The sequence below is a fragment of the Theobroma cacao genome, chromosome 1, assembly GCF_000208745.1.
Source record: "Theobroma cacao cultivar B97-61/B2 chromosome 1, Criollo_cocoa_genome_V2, whole genome shotgun sequence".
Taxonomy (NCBI): domain Eukaryota; kingdom Viridiplantae; phylum Streptophyta; class Magnoliopsida; order Malvales; family Malvaceae; genus Theobroma; species Theobroma cacao.
Window position 1 is genome coordinate 32,682,457 of NC_030850.1, and position 24,928 is coordinate 32,707,384.

General features: G+C 35.4%; 3 protein-coding genes and 2 long non-coding RNA genes across 5 annotated transcripts; 1 reads left to right on the forward strand and 4 right to left on the reverse strand.

Moving 5' to 3' along the window:
- On the forward strand, positions 8,930 to 10,047 carry LOC18613815 (chitinase 10). Its single transcript, XM_007051247.2, has 2 exons — positions 8,930 to 9,448; positions 9,550 to 10,047. The coding sequence occupies exons 1-2, from the start codon at positions 8,991 to 8,993 to the stop codon at positions 9,914 to 9,916; spliced, it is 825 nt and encodes a 274-aa protein (XP_007051309.2). The 5' UTR covers positions 8,930 to 8,990; the 3' UTR covers positions 9,917 to 10,047.
- On the reverse strand, positions 10,016 to 11,442 carry LOC18613816. The gene is made up of 3 exons (XR_001926262.1): positions 11,106 to 11,442; positions 10,361 to 10,477; positions 10,016 to 10,279 (listed from the first exon to the last, which is right to left on the reverse strand). It is a non-coding gene; the product is annotated as an uncharacterized LOC18613816 (long non-coding RNA).
- LOC18613817 lies at positions 13,386 to 14,185 on the reverse strand. Its single transcript, XR_001927700.1, has 2 exons — positions 13,949 to 14,185; positions 13,386 to 13,790 (listed from the first exon to the last, which is right to left on the reverse strand). It is a non-coding gene; the product is annotated as an uncharacterized LOC18613817 (long non-coding RNA).
- Positions 15,588 to 16,719, reverse strand: LOC18613818 (auxin-responsive protein IAA20). Its single transcript, XM_007051250.2, has 4 exons — positions 16,449 to 16,719; positions 16,148 to 16,353; positions 15,940 to 16,042; positions 15,588 to 15,841 (listed from the first exon to the last, which is right to left on the reverse strand). Exons 1-4 carry the CDS (start codon positions 16,598 to 16,600, stop codon positions 15,796 to 15,798), a joined length of 507 nt encoding a protein of 168 aa, XP_007051312.1. The 5' UTR covers positions 16,601 to 16,719; the 3' UTR covers positions 15,588 to 15,795.
- LOC18613819 (protoporphyrinogen oxidase 1, chloroplastic) lies at positions 20,214 to 24,395 on the reverse strand. The gene is made up of 9 exons (XM_018114062.1): positions 23,889 to 24,395; positions 23,527 to 23,712; positions 23,329 to 23,413; positions 22,628 to 22,775; positions 22,466 to 22,546; positions 22,176 to 22,347; positions 21,433 to 21,592; positions 21,225 to 21,328; positions 20,214 to 20,726 (listed from the first exon to the last, which is right to left on the reverse strand). Exons 1-9 carry the CDS (start codon positions 24,270 to 24,272, stop codon positions 20,427 to 20,429), a joined length of 1,620 nt encoding a protein of 539 aa, XP_017969551.1. The 5' UTR covers positions 24,273 to 24,395; the 3' UTR covers positions 20,214 to 20,426.

The window sequence follows — 24,928 nt, forward strand, 5'->3', positions numbered from 1 at the left end:
AGAAGCCAAGAACAAAGCAAGAAAGTAAGAGAATTGGAGGGTTAATTGAGGTCACAAAGCTTCAACTATTAGTTTTCTCTCTCTACTTTTGTGTTTTTCTTATTTTCTTTGATTTGGATTAATCGCTAATTTTCTTTGGATGAAATTTTTATTAGATATTATGAGCTAAACTATTTTTCTAGGATTGTAATTGAACTCACATGTAATCTAAATTTTTAATCTCTTTATTGGTTATCTATAATGGGATTTGAATTGTTTATTATAATTTGTTCTTAATGCTTTTAATTGCTTGATCACCAATTAAATTGATTTAGGAACCTAAACAAACTTGGAAAATAGAGTTTATTGTAAATTAAAATTAAGATAGCATATGATCATATTAATTAATTTGCGTATAGTATAAGGATATACCTATAAGCTTTATGTAACTAGATTAGAACCTGAACTTAATGAGTCTGTTTTAATTTCAATTCACATAGGGATATAGTGTTTTGGTTAAAATAAATATTTTTATAAGATAAGTCAAGAGACCCTTATAAATAATTGAGAACTCTAGGTTAGCAATTTAACCCATTAAAATAATTTAAGGAAGAGAGTTAAGATTTAGATAAAATGTGAGGATACTATAATCCCAGGCTTGTTTGATTTGATTTTTACCCAATTATCTTGTTGCTTCGATTTCTCTTTTTAGTATAAATTTTGGTTAATTAGTTTTAGTTAATTAATTTAGTTATTTGAATTTGATTGTTTGGATAAGATTAAATTGTTCTAATTTTAATACTTAGTAAAATTTTAGATCAATTTTTCGTTGGATCGATACTTTGCTTGCTTATATACTATTTATTTGATACGTATACTTACGTAGTAGAAGTTTAAATGACAGTGATAACTGTGTTTATTTACTTGCAAATTTTATAAAAAAGTTAATGAAATTTAAACACTTGAGCATTTGTTTCATTAATTGGTGTATGATATTTTTGTTTAAAAAATAAAATTCGAATCTCGTTTTTCTATTTTCAAAAAAAATTAATGAAATTTAATTAAACGCGTGAACGTAGTAGAAAGTGGGGGTGCTTGCCTATAACTCTAGAAGTCGGCATATTCCAAATAGTACTCTTTGAGTCTGTGTCTCTTTCCAAGTGGATGCATGCTTGATTGTTAGCTTTTTATTTTGAAATTGGCATAATAAATCTTACTATAAAATTAAAACAAACCATTCTCTCTTGTTTGAATAAGAGGGTTTCAAATTCAATTCTTTAAATAAAAAAGTATATGATATCTTTTTCTTTTTGGAAAAACATAATTGAAATTTTCATTAGAAAATAATAGATACAAAATCTACCCTTTTAAGAGGGTAGAAATGCATAACCAAGCCAGAAAATGAAGAAACTAACTAAAAATGTCCTTTAAGATCAAAATAGGTGCCCTGATGTATTCAACAAGCCAACGAAATAAACAAGCCTACTCGTGAACATCCCACAATAATATGTGACATCTATTGAGACAAGTGTTAGAATAAATTTTTTTTTATAAAGGGGAAATACTAAATAATCAATTACATCATTCAAGGTCATGAAACGTCTAACGTGTCTGTTAAAAGACAAGAACTAACATAAGATGGTGGGAAATCAAAAATATGTAAATTAAGTTGTAAGCTTCCACGGTGCGTGACCATCAGATCAGCACACTGATTGGCTTCACGATAAACGTGAGTTAGAAAGCAATCTCAATCTTTTTGGAATAAGTCCCTAATACGTATGAGAAGATGAAAATAAAAATTTTCAAACGATATAAAGAGAATTTTCAAATTATATTTTATATACATACACATCATTTTGTATCACTTGGATAATGCTACCTAGACTATAATCTCAATCAATCTTCCAAAGAATTCATTTATGTGTACACGGTACCTAAATTTTATATTGACTTTGGTTAACATTACAATATATAAATATAATAGATTGACTAAAAATATATTAATGTGCATACGCATGACAATTGTATTCCAATAATTATAATAGCTATTATAAAAACGAATAGTTGAACTTTTTTTATTCATCAGCAATCAATGTGATTCAACTTCTCAAGTCTTTTACATATATATATTTCCATAAAACACATTGATTGACAAGTTCAAAAACAAAAAAAAAAAAAATTGAAACGTGGTAGGAAGTAGTCTTTTTTTTTTTTTTAAGCATTGCTAAGTGGAATCTATTGTTTTTCTTTCAAGTTAATATTCACCACAAGAAATCCTACCTTAGGCAACGTTAAATGTGGCGGCTGAAAATGTCTTTTGTCGTCGTCATAACCAAAGACACAACTTAAAAGTAGCAGCTTCACCCCTCATCCAATTAAAAAAAAAAAAATTAAAAGTAGCACCCAATCCTGTGGTTTTAGGTTTAGATCACACTGATTTTGAAATCGCGGTCGAAAGTGAAATACTTAAAACCACGACTGTTTAAGTCATTTGGAGGGAAGTATGTGAAAAAAAAAAAAGAGAATGTAATTGAAAATTCATTAAAATTTTATGATGTATAATTAAATTTTAAAAAAATTAAATGAAGCTTCTCTCATTTTCTCGACAACCAAATAAATGATTACTTGTTTCAACAATTTTAGATTCTATAAAAATCGCGCTTCAATAAAACTATTTTTAAAAATATATATACAGAATTAAAAAAATCAAATATTAGATGATAAATAATTATATAAAAAATAATGAAGATAAATAAGAGACCAGGATTAGACAAATAAATGGTGTCGCTTTTAATAAGCTTCGAAGAAAATTAAATCGTTGCCAAAAACTTAAAAATTCTTGCAGTGATTGTGCACAAAAATTTCCGAGTTCTAACCATGCTATCACAAAATGTGCATTGTTTGGAGTAAGGTGCTTCCAAATTATGATTAATAATTAATTTAGGTAACATTAAATTACTAGAGAAACTATGTATCGTTATTGGAGGAAATTGAATTATAAAACAATACCTTATTATGGTACTAAATTTCTACAAACTAATTGCTTGTAGATTGGGAAAATGAAAGAAAAAATGGTATTTCTCATTTGGAGTATACTGAAAGTTGGTGGTAAAATGCCTGGTCTTGAAGCTATGTTTTCCTAGTGGCCAGAAAATAGACCATTCACTCACCTAATGAGGAAATTGGGTAGAAAGAGTTCATTAAATATTTCTCCTTTGATAGAGATGGAACTATTTTCTTTGATAAAAGAAATTCTGGCAAGCTATTTAATTTCAATAATACTTATATATATACACATATAAATATACAGGATAAAAAATAATTCTGTCACTTTTGTTGATAATTACCTTACCTGTGTGTATTAAACTTGAATTTAAGTTTCCTATTGATTATAAAACATGAAATATTGTAAGGTTAATGAATAAACCGTATTCAGTTCTTCAACCAACATAAGTGGGGAATCAATACCAATTATTTTAACCCTATTCGATTCTCCTTTCTCCCATCCATGCCATGGATTAACCTCAAATTTTCCAAGACATTTTTCAAGTAGTTGAATTTCCAGCTGCTAATTGCTACTACCATTTAGCTAGTTTTCGTTTGAGAATCTTATAGCATTTGAATCAGGATATTAGCTTCCCCTCTTTTAGAGCTTTATGCTATATTTGCTTTTCTTTTTTGAAAACATAAAGATTAATAACACATGAATCATAATTAAATTTCTAATTTTGTCTTCAAAATAAAAGAAAAATTACTGCACTCTGTATATATATACACACCACCTCTTCCAGTTTTAAAATGTTGTTGTCAACGTAGATATCATGTAATCAACACCATATTTTTATATACAAAAATCTCAGTTTAATTAGTCAATATGTGGAAAAGTTTGGTCAATGGTAGAAAGATGCCCCATTGATTGTGAGAACTACAGCTGGAAGGTCCCTCTCTTTTGTTTTATATATAAAAAAATATATACAAGTATTGAGAATGATCATATTGTCTCCAGCTTTACACAATCACAAGACCTAGATCTAATTAATATAAATGTTGATTTCCATGTGAAGGATATCTTTCAAGTCAATGATAAACTAAACAAATTTAAAAGGGTAATCTCCTATTCTTCTTTCTTTGTCCATTATTTTGAAATTGTAGGCCTTTCAAACCTGGAAGTATTCATCCCTGATTACGTCGTGCCTACCAACTCGATCTTTTCGTCTACACGCCCAGCTGCATGCTGATGTTGAATGAGGGCTTTTCTCTGTTTCCTTCCTGGAGTTTTAATTGAAAGCAACCTTTTTATTTGTTTAATTCTATATGTAATTAAATCTGGATCGTTCAAAAGCGCTGTTAACTTTTTCCAACCAAAAGGGAGACAGAGAAATTAAGCTGACGAAATTCTTTACGAAGTCCCCAGAGTTTTCATTCACACATACAAGGGGGTGAGATAAACGATTAATAATCCTTCCGTTAAAAATAGTAATCAAAAGGGACAAATCTTTTCGGCAATCATCAAGAAACCAACACATCAGCTTACATCAATCAAGTGGTTAATTATTATCTGTCAAGCAATTACTGATCATCTCGGATCATGTGTGATACGCAGTAGTTATTACTAGCATCCAAAAGAAATCTCCAGTTTTCATCATTTTTTGTGATGAACATCAAATTCAGTAGCTGAAGCAAGATTTTAAATTTCAGAAAACAGTTGGAAACCCAATTTTTAATTTATATTTTTATATAATAATGTAGCCGTCTTATATGGGTTCATATGGTGGCTAGTTAGGCATCTAGATTGTAGTTGGTAACTGGGAAAAAAGATTCAAGGAATATGTCCTAATAATGGGGTCGTGAAGGTAGGGGAAGTCACATGCATGATTCATCGTGGGTTTACTAGCTTTCTGGTTTTGAGTCAAAACATCAAAGAGAAAAACAAAAGAAAATTGAAGCCAAGCAAGCACATTAATGGTGGAGCGGCTAGCTCTTGTAGCTGGCTGGCACTGAAAGCACAGCCAAAGCCGCGTGGGAGCGGCTAGAATAACCAAATAAGTACAAATAAGTGATAACCCAGGATGACGGAACCACCTTAGCCCACGCGTTCGGCCGCCGCCCTCTCGGCTCTTCTTCCCCAACCAACAAAAAAAAAAAAGAATGATAAAATCGGGCTTCCCGTGTAGATTAACACTAGCTGTTTCTTTTGTCTCATTATATTTATTTTTTACTAACATTTCATATATAAATTTTATATAATATTTTTAAAATAATAAGTAAAGTTAAGTTTTTTTTGACAAAAAAAAAACTTACAAAATGGTAGCGAGGGGTATTACTCACGTTGACAGCTCCTTACAAAGTAAGAACCGCAAACACACTCTAGAGTCTAGAATAGACGAACAGCCGCCCGCACCCTACAGTTGTGTTTTGGCCTTTCGCCTCAAAACTTAGGTCAACCTACGTTCGCATGACGTTTACATATCTAGATTCTAGACACTACACTAAAACTATACATGTTCATATATATCATTGGTATCTTAATTTCATCCCCGATTCATGCTGAGAATTGTTCTTGGGTTTTCTTTTCTTTGTAACCCAAAGCAATAGCATTATGTATTTATCTATACACGAACCAAAACTACAATTTCATCACATGTTTGTTTATTTAAAAAAGGGAAATTAATAATTAATTATACAAAAATATTTGTTGCACTTTCATTTCCGAATTTCTGTTTATAGCAATCCTTGATATATATGCCTAGTTCTTGATCTCTAGAAATAGTTTATAATTGGCCAAAAGACAAAAAGAACCATGATGCTGGTGATAAAGTGCCTGGAAAAAGAAAAGAAGTGAGGAGTCCTCAAGCTAGCTAATCAGCTAGGTTGCACGTACAAACTTTTTATATATATGGATTATTCTAGTTATTAGTATATTTAATTAATGGAAAGGTTTTCAGTGTGGGAAAAGAGGGGGAGAAATAGTTATATGCTCAAGGGTTTGTTCCGTGTAGAACTCAACCAAAGTGATGGAAGCTGACAAAGAGATGCTTTTCCTTTTCCTTCTGTTTTAGGTTTTGTTGTCGTTTTCTCATAGCAAATGAGAGGCTGACTTTGTTTTATCCCAAAAGTCACGCTCTCCCATGGGACCAAACTTGAAGGGATTAGCTATCAAATGGGCCAATCTCCTCTTAGCAACTTTGAAAAGGGAGCGACCTCGGGAGAGGGAGAGAGGTACTGCAAACTATATATAAGGACATAAGATGATGATCAAAGGCTGGGTGGTTTTCACTTTCTTTCAAGCTTGTAGACTTTGAAGCCCCCTCTAGATATTTGTTCTTTAATAATTGAATTTTTTTCAATATCGCTCTCCCCCTTTCCATGCTTATTTTGTTTGTGTGTGTAGAAAAAGGGTACTTGCATGAGGCTGTGACTCACCTAACCTAGCTCTCCAAAATCTTTTTCAGCTCAGCTTTAGGCTTGAGCTTAGAGTAAAGCATTTCACACGTAAATTACCCAAAGAAAACAAAAAAGGCATTCTCTTTCAGATGAATAACACAAAAGCAAAAGCAAAATATCTAGTGGTAGAGAATATGATTAAAAACGGTCAATCAATGTTGTTTTTACTGATAGATGGGGTGGATAGATAGTGTAATTACTTTACTTTAATCTTCAGATAGAAAGGGAAAAAAGGCAACATGCACCTCGTAATTCTAGTTGGGTTCCATGTATAAATGTTTGATATCCAGTTGAGCAAAATAAGACGTGCCACAAAGGGAGTGGACAGCCAGTAGCACCTTTCAATGGAGCCAATATTAATCAATGCTTAATTAATAAAAATTACTTTGTAAATATATATTTCAATTAATTCTTTGACTTGTAAATTCGATTTCAAATAGAGTCGGCACATCTTCAATTTCAACATAAAACACATTTCTCCACTGTTTGAAGTCTCCATCTCATATGGGAAAATCAAAGGGACCACAACCCCATTGAAAGTTTGATATATAATGGAACTGTTTTTTTTAAGTTTTGATCTAATCAGAAAAGTTTTAGCAACAAAACGTCTAAAAAGAAAAAAGGCAAAACATTAATTACGAGACTAATTAAGGATGTGGGCGCGCGTGGTTATAAAAAATTTTCTGCTTTAGTTTTTGCATTAGCCTGTGTGGTGTTGAGAGATTGCATGCAGCACAAGTAGGGTTCGGTAAGAGAAAACGAAAGTGATTTTAGTAGAAAGCAATAAGGCAGACAGATGGGTTGTTTGGGCTTAGAATAAGTGTTGAAGAATGGTCTTTGATGGGGACGAGATGACTCTATAAAAGGCAATTTAACTCCCACGTTACTCCATTCAAAACTCTCAACTATGCTCCTTGATGGGATGGGTTGGGATGGGCCGTTTCCCCTGTTTTGTCAAGATGGAACCAACTTTCTTTCGTTACTCCAAACCAATTTTGTTTTTGTCTTAACTCTTCAAAGACAGGACCACTTTTGTTTAGCTTAAAAAGTCCTAACCTCCCTAGCTTCTTTTCCTCTAGCTCTCTCGTTAGTCTTCGGGGGATAGTGGAGTTTCAAGAGGGAAATATGAATGAATGAAATATTTTGAGAGGCTTACGATTTTCTGGTCCTATTTGCTGGTGGGGTAATCCATTTTCAGCCCAGATAGAAGCTTCGAATGCAGGCCGCTCTTCTACCAGAACTTTGGGCTCTCATTACAAAAGAAAAAGGCCTAATTAAGCTCAACATGAGCTGTGTTGGGAAAACTTTGATTAGTGGCACGTGCTTTTACGTATTAATCCATGAAGAAGTCAGATCCGCCGCCCCTTTGAGCCCTGGTTGGCAGGACTTGTGGGAACATAACTGAACAACTGGGGCTGATTCTTGAAAGTCCAATTCCTTGGTGGGATTAGTTTGATGACCATGTTTAGGACTTGGTCCAATTATTATGTTGACAACTTCTTTTTCTCTCTTTTTTTTATTAGGATTTCGTGTTCATTATTTGCTGCAGTAAAGCTTCAATACGGCCTGTAACTACCTAAATTATCCATGTATACCAATGATAAACTGAAGGAAAGAGAAGGGAGGAGCCTTGATGTAGATAATGAAAGGGGGTAGACTGTAGAGGAGCTTTTCTCTTATGGTTCTTGGGTGAACTCTGTTCTTCTCTGATTTACGCCTGATTCCGGATAAATCCAACCATTTTGGGCTTTTAACAAGTCAACTTTTCACCAAACTACTATAAAAGCTTTGATTCCATTGCATCATCACCGGTCAAAATTACAAAAATGCTTGAAATAGTGGACCTTTTTTAACGGCTCTTATGCGTCCCCAACCCCATCTTTACCAATTACTACTACCATTTAGCAGAAGTACATCTTCGAGCACTCACCTTTTACACGGATGCAAACAAATCCCTAGTTGATGCTGAAGCAATGTAAAGCTCTCCCTTAATGTCAAATGCAACTTGAAAATTGAAATGTTCATATAACAAAAAGTTTCGAAATTTAAGTAAAAAATAAATAAAATTTAAATCCTGATAATGGTTTTCTTCATAGAAGAGTAAGGATTTGATTTTATGCTTTTAAACTTTTATGATAAACATTTAATTGATAATAAACCGAAAAAATTCTTTATTATAATTTACTTCCAAATTTTGAAAGTCATATGCGCGGTGTCGACATTGCCACCATATATGAGATGAGGCTAGTTGTATCAACCGATGACAGTGCCCTGGTCAACTCTTACAATCATCTTAATGGATTGACTAGTCAAAAATGAGTTTTTTTTAAAAAAAATATATTAATTATCTATATTTCTCAATCCCCATTGGTCAGCAAACCAAAATTACTACCTAATATAAGAAAACTTGATCGATTTTTGAAGTTTATAACAAGTCAAAAACTCGGATGGCTGACTTTATTTGTCGTATATAAAAAAACACCGGCCCTGCCGTGTGCAATTTCAGGAGGACGTGAATGTATAAATAATAGGAGTCTCTTCATCATTTCCCCACACATGAAACAATTATGGAATCCTCTTCTCTTGTCTCCTTCTCATTAATCTTCTGCTCTATTCTCCTCTCCTTTGCATCAAATGGAGTTGAAGCTCGAAAACTCCCAGCCATTTCATACTTGATCAGTGAAGATCTCTTTGCTTCTATATTCCTACACAAGGATGATAATGCATGCCCTGCTAGAAATTTCTACACTTACAACTCCTTTATTCAAGCCACGAAATGGTTTCCAAGATTCGGAAACAGTGGGGATTTAGTCACCCGGAAGCGTGAAATCGCAGCTTTTCTTGCTCAAATATCCCACGAGACGACGGGCGGATGGGCTACTGCACCCGATGGACCATACGCTTGGGGTTTGTGCTTCAAAGAGGAAGTGAGTCCTCAAAGCAACTACTGTGACTCTACCAACAAACAATGGCCTTGCTACCCTGGAAAATCCTACAAAGGAAGAGGACCCATTCAACTGTCCTGGTAATATTACACTTTTCCTAACACGTTGCACTCCTTAAATCGTATTTCAGTGACTTCAAAGGCAAAGCTTTTTAACTGATTATATCGTTATTGTTAAACAGGAATTTCAATTATGGACCAGCTGGCAAGGCGTTGGGTTTTGATGGGCTAAGGAACCCAGAAATAGTAGCCAATAACTCCTTGATTGCATTCAAAACTGCTCTTTGGTTCTGGATGACCGAGCAGAAGCCAAAACCCTCTTGCCACGATGTCATGGTTGGTAAATATGTCCCCACGGAAGCCGACTTGGCAGCTAACCGGACGGCTGGATATGGGTTGGTGACAAACATAATCAACGGTGGCCTTGAGTGTGGAATACCCAACGATGGACGTGTAAATGATCGAATTGGATACTTTCAGAGATATGCTCAGTTGTTTAACGTTGATACCGGACCTAACCTAGACTGCGAAAATCAAAAGTCGTTTTAAAGGGTTTCCTAGTTTTGTGAGCTTGTTATTAGAATAATACATAGGGCAGTGCTTGTGATGCAATTGTAATTTCTATCATAATGCTTTTGGACCGAAGGCTTCTCAATGGAATTTTCTGTTTTGTTTCATGTTATCCGTGATTCCTGGTGATATTTGATGTTTAGAATATACACGTTCTAACATCTTAATGCTTAAACATGCCAATAGCACGGTTCCAAGAAGAAAACGTCAAAGCACAAGGTGACACTGATTTGGTAAATCCTTTGTCTGCAGCTATCACCTGATTGAATTTAGGCCTCTAAATCCATTCAAATTGGGGCCGAATGGGCTCTACGTTACTGCTTTAGACACATAATCTATTGACTGCAAATGAATTCAGAGCAGTTAGACTATAAATTCCATTAAATCAAAGATGGCCAAACAGGGGGAAAGAATGCGAGATACCCGAATCACAATTTATTTTGTTCCATTGTTTTCCTTGGATGTAACGATGTTGAAAGCATAGATGCTTCCTGGCAAGAACAATGCCAAGGTCAGGCAAATACTGAGCCAGAATTCACTCTGCAATATCAGAAAAGAAATAAGGACTTAGCTTCACCAAATAGCTTTTCCCCACGGCCATTATAAATTTATAACCTTTCTTTTCTATCTTAGGTTCATCACTTGCATAACAAAATCTAGTTTTTAGAAGAAGATTCTATATTCATTAGAATTAATACTGAAATAAATAGTTGCAGCAACTGAAGGATTATGTTCAATCCTCTAAGCAAGCAGCTTCAGAGTTATTTAGAGACAGGATGATTATGTGGACTATGCATCTTAATAAAATATATATGATGCCGTTAAACAGGAAATATTAGCCTCTAGCTTGGACATAAAGATACTTAACCCTTTAGAGGTAACTTCAGTAAAATGAATTTTAAACTGAAAGAAGCACGATTGTCAAGGGGAGTACATTAACTAAAACAAAATCCTGCCATTCCTCAAGGCGTTGCCTTCATTTGTTCAGTCTGAATTTAATTAGCAGCTGCTAGCTGCATACTCGCAAAAAAATCCTGTTTTTATTTTTTCAATGAAGGGTATTGATCACAGATGAAAGACAGAAAGGAAAGAAATGTATATACTGAAGAAACAAGAGGCTGTTGGCAGAAGATCAAATTAAGTTGATTTGAAGTGGACAGTGACAAACCTTAGTTCCTCTTTTCCTGAAAACTCCAAGAGGAGGCATGATCAATGCCAACGTTAAGTCAAGGCACCCTGCATCTCCCACCAAGTCGCACGCTAGACATATGCTCATGGTTAAAGAAAATGGAGGTTGGTACGGTGGAAAATGGATCAGCAGGGCTAATTCTTTGGGCCGGAGGGGGCATTGAGTTATTGTACTGGAAAGAGAGGCTGCGTTACTACTCAGAGTGACGAATGAGACCAAACATTTGCAAAACGTAAACTAAGGAATCAAGAAGAAAACATAAGGGCCCCTTGGTCATGTTAATTAGGCTTGTGCTCACCAGCTCATTTTGTATCAAGTTTTTCTTCCAAATAGTCGGTTTAAAAGTGATAATACTAATGACAATTAAACAGGAAGCAATCCAAGTGTCAATTCAATGGTGTGTAGCTGAAGAATTAGATTCTGTTCTCTGCATTCTGTCTGAATTGAGACAGGTCTGCTCTGGACTCCAATATGTACTTAGGGGCATCTATTCCCCCACTTGTTCTCGTGTTTCTCATCCACAGAAACTAGGCTCCCCTTTTTGCCTGGGACTGTTTTCTGCTATTGCTAAATTATATGAATATATGATGCTTTCAGCTTCTACAAGAATCACTGGGAAAGTCTTAATTTCTAAATAGTTAAAGGGTAATTGCCTTACTGAATTTAGAACACAAGCAAATATCAATATAATCTTAGATTGCATGATAAATTACACTCTCCATCAGCTCATTTCTCTCTTCTCACTGCATAATTGCACAAGGAGTCGGATTAATTTGGGTCGAAATAAGCTTATAAATCATAGCAGATCTGAGGTTTGAGCCTTGGGGACAAATACTTAACCCATTGGGCTGAAAGAATACTGAGCTTCTTTTTGGGCCGGTTTTGATCTCAGCACATTGACGTATGCACGGTGATCATATACTAAAGAATGGAATCAAAGTGATGGAATTCGAAAAGAATGAGTGCCTAACTAGTTCTTCTTAATTAATTGCCATCTCTTATAAATTATTATTAGCATCAAAGAATGAGCTTGATAACTTGAGTTATAAAAGTAATTAATATTCTGTTTTCAATTATCTTTTCATTACTATACAATGCAGTAGATTGCAAGTCTATCATAAGCAAAAAGGGGGTCATGAACACTTTACATAGTGAGAGAAGGAATTTGGTTCTTTCACTTTTCGTTTCCCTCTATTGGAAGGACAAGCTAGAGATGAACTTATGGGCCATCCTTAGCTAAATGCATGGACGGACCCACATTGGAGAGAGTGTTGTCACACACTTCTTTAAATGTTTTAGTTTTTGTATCATTTATCTGGGAATTTATTAATATACTAGTGAACTTATTATTTTTTTGTAATTTTATAAAAAGTGAGGTCAAAAACTCCAAGTAAAAGTAATTTATGTATTAATATTTAAATACTATAAGCAAAGACACAAAAAAATTTATAATTTAAGATTTTATTACAAAAGTCAAAACCTAAACTACTTTCTTGTCTAAAAATTCAAGTCTTTCCTCTTCTCAAATCCTTTAGTTATGTTTTTCAATCTCTCAAAGCAACTCATTTAAACTTCAATTGTATAAGAAATTTTCAATCTAAATTAAATTTTTAAATACTTCATGTCTAAATATTTTTTATTAGTTTGATAATTTGGGTTTATAATTATAATCTAGATAATAGAAAACATTATTGCATATCAAATAATATCTTGAAATTGTGAGTCTTAATTTTTTTATTTATTTTGTAGATATATAATTTGATTATTTAATTTTTGTATTTAATTTTATGTGGTTTATGAATGTTTATATTTAGTTTTGATCAATGAATAGAAAATTCATATGATTAGTTATTGAACCTGATAATTTGTTATGTAAAATCATATTTTATTTAATTTTAATAAGTTTTATAATTTTAAATAAATAAGTCATGAAAAGATATTTAAAAAAAAAAGAAATTATTTTACAAGATTCAAATCTTGGGCAACAACAACAAAATTCTACTAATAATGATACTCAATAATATTCTTTTAAGCAAAGTCGTATTGAATTTAATTTAAATACTCTCCCAACAGATTTTAGATTGAAAAAAAAAATTTCTGAATATTATCCTAATGATTCCATTTTAAAAAAAATTGAGTCTGTCCTAACTGAATGAGGGCTGCCAATTTTATCTTCTGTTAAACATAAGTACTAGTCATTATTGGTACAGCGACTAATCATTTTTCACTAAAGTAATAATCAGGAAAGTGAATGAAAAGTAAGCCAAAATTTTTCAAACAAGAACAAGAAGCGACCTTTATTCTTGTTTGAGGCATTCAAGAACACAGGATTCATTCACCCAAACATTACATTCATAGTCAAAATTAAAGTTTATCTTGTTCAGTTGATTCCTTGTTTGCAACAATATCACCCGCGGGTAGACGCTTCCTGGCACGAATAATGCCGTTGTCCGGCCAACAGCCCATGCCGTTTATACAAAATATGGAGAAAAGATTCAGCAAGACATACAAGAAAACGGAGGAAACCCTTCTTCAAGTACGTAATCTTTTACAGTTCAATAAATAAGGTTATAAAGCTCAATTCGAAGATATGACGATCACAGCGTGGACGCTTCCCGGCACGTACCCTGTCACCGTCAGAATTACAGATATCCAGAAATTGCACTGCAACTCAAAAGCAAATGGAGGCAGCAAGATTACTCGTTTTTCTCGACTTAATACAGCTAGATGAATATATAGGTGCCAGCCTAAATATCTTGTAATTAATGAATGAATTCATTAAGTTTAAAAGAAATGTGGGAATAAAAGGAGAGACTAGTTACCGAGAAGCCTTCCTTTCTATATATCATAGCTGGAGGCAGCAGGATTGCTAGGATCACGTCAAGGCAATCTGTTTTCTTCTCTTTCTTGCATGCACTTCCGCAGCAAAGGCATCGCCATAATTTCAGGCAACACATGTTGATCGGCCTATATATGCTTGAACCAGTGATTGTTTACGAAGACGCTGTCGTCTACTTACTTTTATAGTATCCAAAACGCTATGCTGATTTTCTGTTTGCTGCTGCCTTTTTTTTGTAATCAAATTCCAATAGACGGAATCAAATTAACGAGTGGTTGGTCTTGAGTATCCAGGACCAGGCTGGACAGCGTGAATGGGATGGGATTGCTGAGTTCAGGGGTGACATCCGCAAGCTATTGTCACGATGCTTATTTCATGTTAATGCTTACCATAGGTGATACAAATTTTAGCTTGACTTGGTTGATTAAGGTCAATTGATTTAACCATCTTGTGCTTGTACAAGATGCATGCCTGGTTCTATACTTTAGCCTTTGTGGGCATCAAGCCGATCGCTTTCGTACGTGTTTTACAGAATGCCCCCCAATTACGGAAATTAATATTGCATGCCTTCCTGAAGTTCCAGAGCACTTGAAAATGGATTATTTGGGAAAACTCTTGCTCTGGTTCTAGATATCTCGATTGCTACACAAGTGAGAAAGAGAAAAGAATAAAGTTGACATATACAGCACTTGAGCTTCCAAATCACACTAGAAATCATTCGAGGTACTCTGCCAAAGAATACTTTGCTTTCCATCCCCACTTTAGAAGGAAAATCAACTGCCCTTTGTAAACGGGGCTTGTAAAAGTCAGGAGAAAGGAATTTGGTTCTGTCTCCTTCTCCCTCCCTTTGGAATTTTTTTTTTTTGAAAAGTCTCCCTTTGGAAGTTAGCTAGATTAAAACAATGCATTTTCAAAAAATAATCCAAGTTTTGTCCATACAAATCTCTTTCATTTCCAATCTGCCAGGACTATTTGAGTTTGTTTATCAAGCTGTACAAATGCTGCATTGTTGCTTTAAAGAAGAAGCCTAGGCAGACATATTTAGTTTTGTTATGGAGAAATAACGTTACAATGGGTTTAATTTTCATGTCTCGAAAGGATTGGGATCACAAACCAAAACACAGCCAGTCCTCTCAACATAATCAGAGCATCAGGAAATAGTAGGAACCGACAAGACAGTATTTCAAAGCATTAATTGATTTGTTGGGCCCATCTAACCTCACATTTAAAACCTGCAATCTCTATAGGTCCAAACCTGCAGCCAGCAGTCCGATCGTGTTGGCCCTCACTTGGCTATTGGTTCTAAATGGGCTGCGGGTTCGATCTTGGGCTAGGAACAAGTGACAAAATGTTATTACTGTGATTAAAACATTAATAAGACGATATAATTTTCTGTTTTTGTTCATTTAGAATTTGCAAAATTTTCTTTTGAATGTTCAAGCTACTTCCGTTTGATTGAATAAATATTCAATCACATTTTATTACTGGTATTTTGTTTTTTTTTTCCTCTTTGGTTGGCTTAATATGTACTTCTCGTTTTTTGTTTGCCACCAAACTGTAGGAAAATGGACAGGCTTCCATTCACTGTAAATTGAATCTATGAGGGTGCTTTGGAAACAAAATAAAAAAGAAAGCATCACAATCTTGCGCAAAAGATTTACAGCCCAAAGGCAAAACTGATGCTTGTTACTATCATTTTAGTATGCGAATGTACATTCGAAATCCTAAACATATCCCAACCTATATTTTCTGCCTAGCTACCTATTGATTTCCACTCCACAAAAGACAGCAAGAGAAAAGAGAAAAAACAGAAAGATTTTATATCAAAATTCAGCACTTTGTGATCTTCAATCTCCTCACAGCTGACAAGAACATCCTACACAGAAAGCATTAGAAGAACAGATTCAGGTTTGGTACATAAATTGAATTTGGAAAATATGGGAATGTTTTGAATGGAGAAACTGGTTTACTTACTCCCAAGGAACATCACCAACCATCATCCAATCCCCTTCCTTGTCTTCATATGTTAGCACATGATATTTCTCATAATGATCTGCATCCACCTCAGCCTCAGCCCCTGCATATCAAAAACATCACTCTCGATTTGTCAATATTTTTGTTCACAAAGATCAGAAGAAGAGAAAGGTAAAAGGAAATCAAACACCAAAGACGGAAACTTAACAGATAATGTTTGCGTTGAACATTTGTTCAAGAGTCTTTATCAGGTCATAGTAACTCTCGTGAGCCAACAGGTCTAGTTTTCTGCCAATAGGAATCCCTTCCATGTAAACCTTAACAAAGAAAGTTGCACTGTTGCACTCATTTTCATCTTCCGCAAGCGCCTGCCCTAGCAGAGGCTTGATTGGTGGCCAATCCGATTGTTGCTCCCTGATATATACATGTAATAATTTACCCATTAATCCAGAACAAGTACCACTGAGAGATAAAAAAACAAAAGGAAAGGATTGTGACGGAATAAACACCTTCCATAAGAAGGAGAGGTTGAAATGCTAAGACCAAGCCTGAGATCAGTGCTGAGGTCCCTCTGCGAGGAAGAAGAAGCGCCAGTGTTTGAGAAAGCAAAGTGGTTGCTGCTCTCGATTGAAGATGAAGAAGAACTGGTTGCCCTGCCCATTTTCGGAGGAAGAGTGAAGACAAATGAGCCGCCACCTTGGGTTTAAATAACCAGAAAGAGTAGGGGAAATATTTTTTATATTGGAAATCTACCAGTAGTACTAAATTTTTGTTGGGAGAACCAAGGGAGGCAATTCTTTCATGTTACTGGCTCTGGTTGGGCTGATATGTTGTCAGGGCAGCCGACACGTACACGTGTCCTCTACGAACCCAACTCGTATTAATCATGATTTTTACATTTTTTGGACTTTTTATTCAACTTCATGTGCGGGTTTATGTTTTGTGCTGCTTCTGTTCAAGGATTCACGGGTAATTCATGGCAGTTATTTGCGGCATCCCTTGGTTGAAAAAGTGTGTGAACTGCATTTAAATTTTAGTTCTTTAATTGATGGTTATGTCTCTCTTTTACGGGAAAAAAGAAATAAATTCAAAGTCATTTCCACAGCTAATTAATACAACAAGGATTTACTAATTAAATCTGTTTTACCTGTGGGCTTCAACATGAGTTGAAACTACAGCTAGCAGAAACAAGTCGTGAACATTATATAAAAGTTTTAGGGTCATCAAGCTTGCTGTCTTATTTAAAGGCATAACCAGTTAAAACGAATGCGAGAATTTTGAATCTTTGACAAAGCTAATGCAAGATTCTGCACTGAATAAAGCTACTAATGACAATACAATAATATTGACGATCAGAAATATGGAATATATATTTCCAGAGTATTGGTTGAAAGTAACGGCAGAGTAGACACTTGAGAGGAAATGAATGTAGACAGGTGATGAACAATTTCAAACAGGATACAAAGGCATCGAAGTTGGAAACGTTTGACATGGGAAGAACACGTAAGGTAAGCTTCCAAATCCTGTCCCAAATCAATGTTCAATGGATAGAATCATCGTGCTGCGTAAACATAATGAAGGGGGGGTATTGGTAATGATGAGTCTCTGCTTCTATATTATATACAACTGTTGCTGTGCAGTGCGTCATGTTTTAATAAGATGTTTGAAACAGTGCCTAATCAAACATACCCAAACCATGAGGGGGTTGCGAAACTCAACATGCAAGAAAGACATCAAACGTTAAAATGTCTGGGATGTAGGAATCGATGGGTCCCTAGTGCTTCACACAGGAAATTTTGAAATCAGTTCATTGTATACTTCTCTTGCCATCTTCTTTGCATGTCTTTTGTTCAGAAAAGGGCTTTCTCGCACGTTCCTCAATCATCACAATACGAAGTTATACAGTGGGTTTGATCGGACAACATCTCTCATACGTAAGAAGGAGAGATTTTCCTAATTCTCTGGTTTTCCCGACTAGATCTAATTAATAAAGTGTTAAACTTTAGGAATTATAAATTAAATAAAGAAATTAGTGTACAGTAGAAACAAAAAGTTGTTTACGAGAGCCTATTCTGTTGTACTCTTTGCTGCTAATGACTTGTCCTTAAAGAGAGAGCACCTAAAGATCCCATCATGGAGATATGCAATCAACTCAATTTGCAAGCACAAGAAAAAGAAATGGTAGAAAAGAAGAAAAGACACAAAGGGGCAATTGTTTTTTTTCTTTAGTTTACTTATTACATTTCCTTCAATCAAATCTTTCCCCACGTGTCGAAGGTAACCCTAATCTCTCTCCACAAAAAAAAATCAAACTGTGGTTGATGATTTATATTAATCTCCCACGTTGAACAAACAAAAGAAGGGACCACGAAATGTTGCTTACACCAAAAGAAACGCCGATTGCGATACAAGGCAAAGGAAACTAATAACAAGTAAACAAAAAACAAACGAGGAGAAAAGCAAAAGCGGATGTCCCCCACCAGCCCTACCGAAATGTTTGCTTCCAATGGCCATCGAGGGGGAAACTTTTTACTGCTCCAAAGACTTTTTGGTCTCTCAAAAAAAACACTAATAAACGTTGAACCTAAAGCTTTTAAACAAAAGACGCCCACTTTTCTCCAGAAGCCTCAAATCTTCAATTCTTTTGCCAAAATTCTTATCTCCCTTCCATGAAAATCTCCATCATCGTGTCTACGCCTGTATGGGTTGGGTTTCGTTTGGTGTTTTTAATTTTTTTTTACAGTTGTTTTTGTTAGTCAAACTTAGGATTGCTTTTTATTTGTCTATGCTGAAATGTCTAGCGTATAGGTCCCGGGGGTGGGGGCATGATCCCATTTTCGGGCTTTGCTTTTATCAACTTTTTTCTCTCCCTGCACTTGCCTATAATTTTCCCTCATCACTTTTGCTTTGATGTTAATCTGGCTTTGTTTTACATGTCAATCAACCTAGGCGCCTTGGTTTTTACCAGTCAGGACAAAAGATAAATAAGAAATCGGCCGCCTAAGCAGTACTAGGCTAAACATTATGCTCCCCTACTGTCCAAAGCGGAACAAAGTTTCATGTCTAACCTTTTTTTTTGGGCAGTTACTAGAATAATGTCTTTTACACATTTTTAAGTAGATTCTATATACGCCTGCGTGGGCGTAGCAAGATCTTCCACCCAATTTCATTCATTTGGGTTAAACCATGATTCAGATTTACTGCCTGGCATCAAACAGAGCAATTACCCTGTCGTTCATTTGCAACTCTTGGTTAAGCGGGGACTTGACTGACTCCCATCAAAGGATTACTTTGATAAGTAGTGATGATGTTTGTGCTCAGGTTAATTCCATCACATCGTCTATAGGTAAAATCTATCTAATTAAAAGGTTTGTTACTGTAATGCATAACAGGAAGTACAGCAAATTAATTAACACTACTATCACTATTAAAATTATATTGGTCAAAGAAAAGAGTGGAATTACTTTAGGCAAAGGCTTTTTATATAATTGGACTCTCTCCCCGACTCCTCATTGCTGTTTAAATGAAAATAAAGAGAAGAGGCTTGCCTAAAAAATCAGAGACAAGGCTCTGCCAAGTAGCCTGTTATTCTTCGTAATAATTGTAGAATGACTCGTTATTCGCTATCAAAAGAACAAATACAACAACAATTAAGGACTTGCCGTTGCAGTAAAAGAAATAAATAGACATGGTAAGTGTAAAAGTTGCTGGAAATGAAATAAATAGCAGAATCCCAGGCCCGGAGGCACCGCAGCAAAGTTCGCCCACCAATGGGGAACATAAATGAAATGGAAGAGACCAACACTGTTCATAATTTGGCTCTACCACAACCATTTTATGAGTTATGACCACTCTTGACCCGTCAACTTTAAGGGTCCTTTTTTTGCCGGCCCATCGCTAAGTTTGACCACTCAAACATTTTTAGGGGAAAGCTTCAAAGAACTTTCGTTAGCAAAGGAAGCGAAACATTAATTCCTACCCATTTGCGTCTAATAACTCACGGATAATACCACTCTCTTGAGTGCAAGTGAGGTAACCCGCTGGATCGAGCGGATTTGAAGCCTGACCAGCTCAAACCAATGAGTCCCCAGCCTTCTAGAAGGCAAGGTGACTAGGCCAGAAGGTTCTCGAATGCAAGCATAACCGTTTCACACCGCGTGTCTGGTCATGAATAGTTGCACAGGTTACAGGAAGACGAAATGTTTTAGTTCATTTTCCAAATCTTAATGCGGCAGTGCATGTGCTCCTCCAACTCCAAGGCCAGGTATTGATCATGGGACAGGAAAATTAAGAATGGTATAACTGCTGTCAAGAATGATATTGCAACATGGTAATAAGTAGTATTTTACAAATATAGAATGCTAACGAAAACTCCTAAACCCGTCAAGGAACCGCATTTTGATCAAAAGCTACCTAAAATTTTAGCTAAAGAGAAAGTATCCAAAAATGCATTTCTACATATGCAGCCCGCCACCTAAAATTCTACATTATTTGTATGCATATTGTGATAGGAAGTCCTTCACTTCAGCTGCAACCTCGTATGCACCTTCCACACATCGTCCTAATGCCACACCAGATACGTAGTTACCCCCTAGAAACAGCCCATGGAACCCAGAATTCATGAGAGCAGTTTTGGCAGTATCAAGGAGATCCAAATGACCAACCAAGAATTGTGGAATGGCTTGTGGCCATACTCTCACTCCCAATACATGGGGATCCTTTGCATTAGGATTTATAAGCATTTTTCTTAAATCACGGTCAACTGCTTCTACAAGTTCGCCTTCAGTCTATAGGAAAAAATGCAGTATTAGTAAAAATTAAAAATAATATTGGGAAAGGGAAAAAGCTTCAGAGAATATGATTCGACATACAAATCCACCTAATTACATATATTAAAAGAAAAGGAAGAGTAGATATTACAAGAATCAGGCAAGAATTTAGTTGGCTTATGCAGACCAAAAACAAGCCAATTCATTTGAGCAATGAAGTCCTAATCACAGAAAAAGTTAATTATAGTTTTACGTGACAAATCATAATTGTGATAAAAGTTGAACCTGTCACTACTTTTAACCAACCTATATCTAAAGTTTGTTGGCCACACTTGATAACTAGTCAGTGATTATGACAGGTTCTTAATATCTTCAAGATGGATTACAAGAAATATCATTGTTCTCCCCTATATAGAGCATAGAAAATATCTCAGATCTACCATACAATGCTTCCCTATATATAGTCACATTGTCCGCAACGAAACTTTCAAATTCTATTTCTTACAAGATGTCTACCTTGGACAAAATTCCAGGATTGGTAGCTCCTCCAATGTAGTTCAAGAGCAAAACTCTGCCAGATGGAGCTCGATTACGGAAAAGTGATGAACTGTATATTGTACCTGCGAGTTTTTTATTAAGCAATCTAATTTCTCAAAGCAACTTTCAATGCAAAAACATTCAGCATAAGACCGGGGTATGCTACTTTCAGGAAGAGTAGAGTTACCTAGAGTTTCAATGCCTTGGCTGCGAGGGTGCAATTGGCCAAACCCCTTAAGTTCACCATCAATCAAACATTCTCTTCGAATAGCTTCTTTTGGATATGAGACTGTGACTGATGCAACTGGTGGGTAATAAAATTGGGATAGTGCATCTGCAGCAGCAGCCTGCATGAAGAATATAGAAATGGATCAAATAATTATACTAAAATTCTGAACTAAATCAGTAAAAGAACTAGAACATGGCCTCAATTAGTCCATTCAACAGCCATTTTCTTCAGACATCTTCCCTTGTTAATAAAAGATCATTTTAGGTATCCATATACATTATTAGTATCAGGAATTTCTTACAGATCCATTAAACCACAAATCATGCATGGAAAATTTCTCAAGAGACTAGATTTTGACTAGCTTGCGCAAATAACTTGAATGACTCAGAGGGTTAACACACCACATAAAAGATGTCCAATTTATAGTCCAAACTAGGCCAACAGTCTGTTTTATCAAATTTAGGAGAACAAATATACACTTCTCTCACAACTCAAAATTTAAAACACACACATATGCACAAACATTAGCAGATAAATACATGCATGCTGCACGTAAACCTAAGTGCCTCTTGACCAAGAATATATAGATAATTTAGCAACCTAGACAAAGTAAGATAAGGGAGTGAACCTTCTATGCTGGAGGTTACCAAAACGTCATAAAAGGATGACCTAGCAAGAAATAGGTGAAAATTGAAACATACCGAGAGAGGATGCAACAGGTTACTGGCAACATGGGATGGAACGGTCATGACAACACTTCTGCTCTGAAGAGAGACCATTCCTTCTGGTGTTTTATAAGTCAAGCTATACCCTCCATTCTCCAATTTAGTAATGCTGGAGAGCTTCCACGACAATTTAAGCTTGCCACCCAAGCTGCCAAGTCAACACAACTAATTAGGATCCTGAAACCTGAAGATGGGCCTTCATGCATATTGACACTTTAGAACCACTATGGAGGCTTAAATCATAGCTGAGATGGTGACTAGGCTACCTAGTAGCAATTGCCTCAGGCAGCATGGCAAGTCCCTTCCTAAAAGATCCAACTGTTTGGCCCTTGGGTTTCAGTAGACGCCTACAAGATAACCATACTCAGCAGTATGAAATAAATATCATAAAAGAACCACATCAAAAGCCTCGATATGCATATAATTACGGGTCCCGGGGAGGCTTAGGTGTTTTTTTTCTCTCCTGGATCGTCTTGAAAGTGCCACTAATGATGCTACCACCAATCTGTTCAAGCTTCCATACTCTGCCAAATGCCGCTTTCATGCTTAATTTTGAAGGATCCCCAGCATAAACGCCTGCAAGAACAAAAACATTTCAAGCATACAAATATTGACTTAGTTAAAACAAAAACTATATATTAGTACTAAGGTTTGAAAACTTCTAAATCAAAATATGCTGATTTGGAAGGAACTGGTTGATTATTGCCCTAACATATAACTCATTGACCGAAAATGAATGGCCTAAGACAAAACATCATTGCAGATAAGATAAGTGAATACATAATAAAGACTGGAATTATCGCCAAAAGTAATGTAAAATATTTGATAAAGGGAAACTTCAAGAACTTCTATTATTTCAACTCTTCACACTATCATCACAGCAATGGCAACAATGCTAGGCAGTCACCATGTTAGCATTTGCAACAAAGGCACCATTAATTGTATGAATAACTAAAGATAACAAGGACAATTAACATGCCAAGTTGACAAGAGGGTTTAGTCCAAACAGAATATCTATCTAAATAATTGACATTCTTCACAGACTGTAATTAAATAACAAATGCTTTGCACACATAAAATACATGAACAAGATAAAATATAATTGACAATAAAGATTGTTAATCATCACCTGAACAAAATGGTTCAATCAAGCGCTCAAAAACTTCAGCACCAAGATTACGACGCACAAACTCCTCCACTGATTCTTCATGACCCTGTCACCTTTGTCAAACTTTTCTATATGAGAAACTTCGTTCACCAAAATTTTATGCAAGCACAATTATGACATGAAATTTCAGTAGCTTATAGGAAAGTGAAGAGGACAAACTGGGGGAGGAGGCCGAATGCCAAGAGCACCCAATCCAGCCCTAAGTTTTCCACCGATGCTCATTAAATCAAAAACCGGCAAATCAGTTGGCTTGGAGGGTACAGGCCTTAATTTGCCCTCCCATAGTACAAATCGCGGCGCATCAGGGTCACCTAAAACTAAATCATCCTTCAATCCACTATCCACCTATAACAATCAACAAACATTCATTTGAACACTAACACCAATAGGAACCTAAAATTCCTAGTATAGCGTAGTTCAATTAAGCACCAAATTATAAGTTAAATGGCATAAATTAATTAACTACAGAAATAGTAACAAAAAATGTAATTCAGGAACAATGTGGATTAAGAGGAACCTACCGCCATGGTGAGAATAGGATCGGACGGCTGGAAACTGTTAGGCCCTTCTTCCCACAGATATCCATCTCTCTCAACGGTAGTGATGTTGCCACCGACCCGGTCTCTGGCTTCCGTCACGATCACATTGGAAGCGACGTCACGGTGCTTGGTGGCAAGAGCCTGGGCAATGCACAGCCCGCTGATGCCGGCTCCTACGATCACACAATCCGCAATTGTTGATTCTCCGCCTTCGATCTTCGATGAGGAAATTGTGGGCCCCTCCGCGATGGAGCATCGGAGCTTGAAAGGTTTGTAAACGCGGGGCAGAATTTGGTGTCTGGGTATGGAGAAGGGAAAAACGAAGGGCGACGAGCGGAGAAGAGAGATGTCCGTTACAGCGGTCATGGCTGGTGGGGCCTAGCGAGAGAGAAGGAGAAAGGGGCCTGTAATTAAAATAAGTGGATGTCCATGGATGCGCGCGGGTGAAACGAGGACTTGGGCTGGATTGTGTTATCTTCAAGAGGAAATGTAGAGTGTGACTACTCACACGTCTGAGTCGGTTGATTTTCTCTTTTCTACTTGGGCAATCAATCTCTGTCAAAAGGTAATACTCAAGTTCTTAAGGATGGTATTTTATAAACGAGTTTTGATAGTTATTTTATTACTTATATCGGATTTGAGTAAAATTTGGGTATTACCCCTTTGTCCGAAATCGATTCGTTTATATATATTTTATTATTATTTAAATAATTAAATTAAAAATAATTAATATTAATATATTTATTAAACGTTGATAAATACATTAAAAAATATGATTACTCAAATTATTAATATGATAATATTAATATATTTAAATAAAAAATTATTAATTATGTTTAAATAATATGAATATCATATCATATTACAAAAGAATGTAATTATTATTATATATATTTTTTAAAATATAAATATATTTACTTTTTATTTTATATTAACATTACAAAAATTATGACTTATAATATATACATTCAAATAAAGTTTTTGAGATTATAATAATTTTGGAATCTAACTATTTTTTTAAT

Coding starts and splice junctions, on each gene's coding strand:
- LOC18613818 (XM_007051250.2), bottom strand. CDS start 16,600: ATGGGCAGGGCAACCAGTTCTTCTTCATCTTCAATCGAGAGCAGCAAC. Junction 16,354..16,448: donor ACCTCTCCTTCTTATGGAAG/GTGTTTATTCCG, acceptor TGTATATATCAG/GGAGCAACAATCGGATTGGC. Junction 15,842..15,939: donor GTTGGTGATGTTCCTTGGGA/GTAAGTAAACCA, acceptor CTTTCTGTGTAG/GATGTTCTTGTCAGCTGTGA.
- LOC18613815 (XM_007051247.2), top strand. CDS start 8,991: ATGGAATCCTCTTCTCTTGTCTCCTTCTCATTAATCTTCTGCTCTATT. Junction 9,449..9,549: donor GGACCCATTCAACTGTCCTG/GTAATATTACAC, acceptor ATTGTTAAACAG/GAATTTCAATTATGGACCAG.
- LOC18613819 (XM_018114062.1), bottom strand. CDS start 24,272: ATGACCGCTGTAACGGACATCTCTCTTCTCCGCTCGTCGCCCTTCGTT. Junction 22,776..23,328: donor GATTGAACCATTTTGTTCAG/GTGATGATTAAC, acceptor TTGTTCTTGCAG/GCGTTTATGCTGGGGATCCT. Junction 20,727..21,224: donor ATCCTGGAATTTTGTCCAAG/GTAGACATCTTG, acceptor TTTTTCCTATAG/ACTGAAGGCGAACTTGTAGA.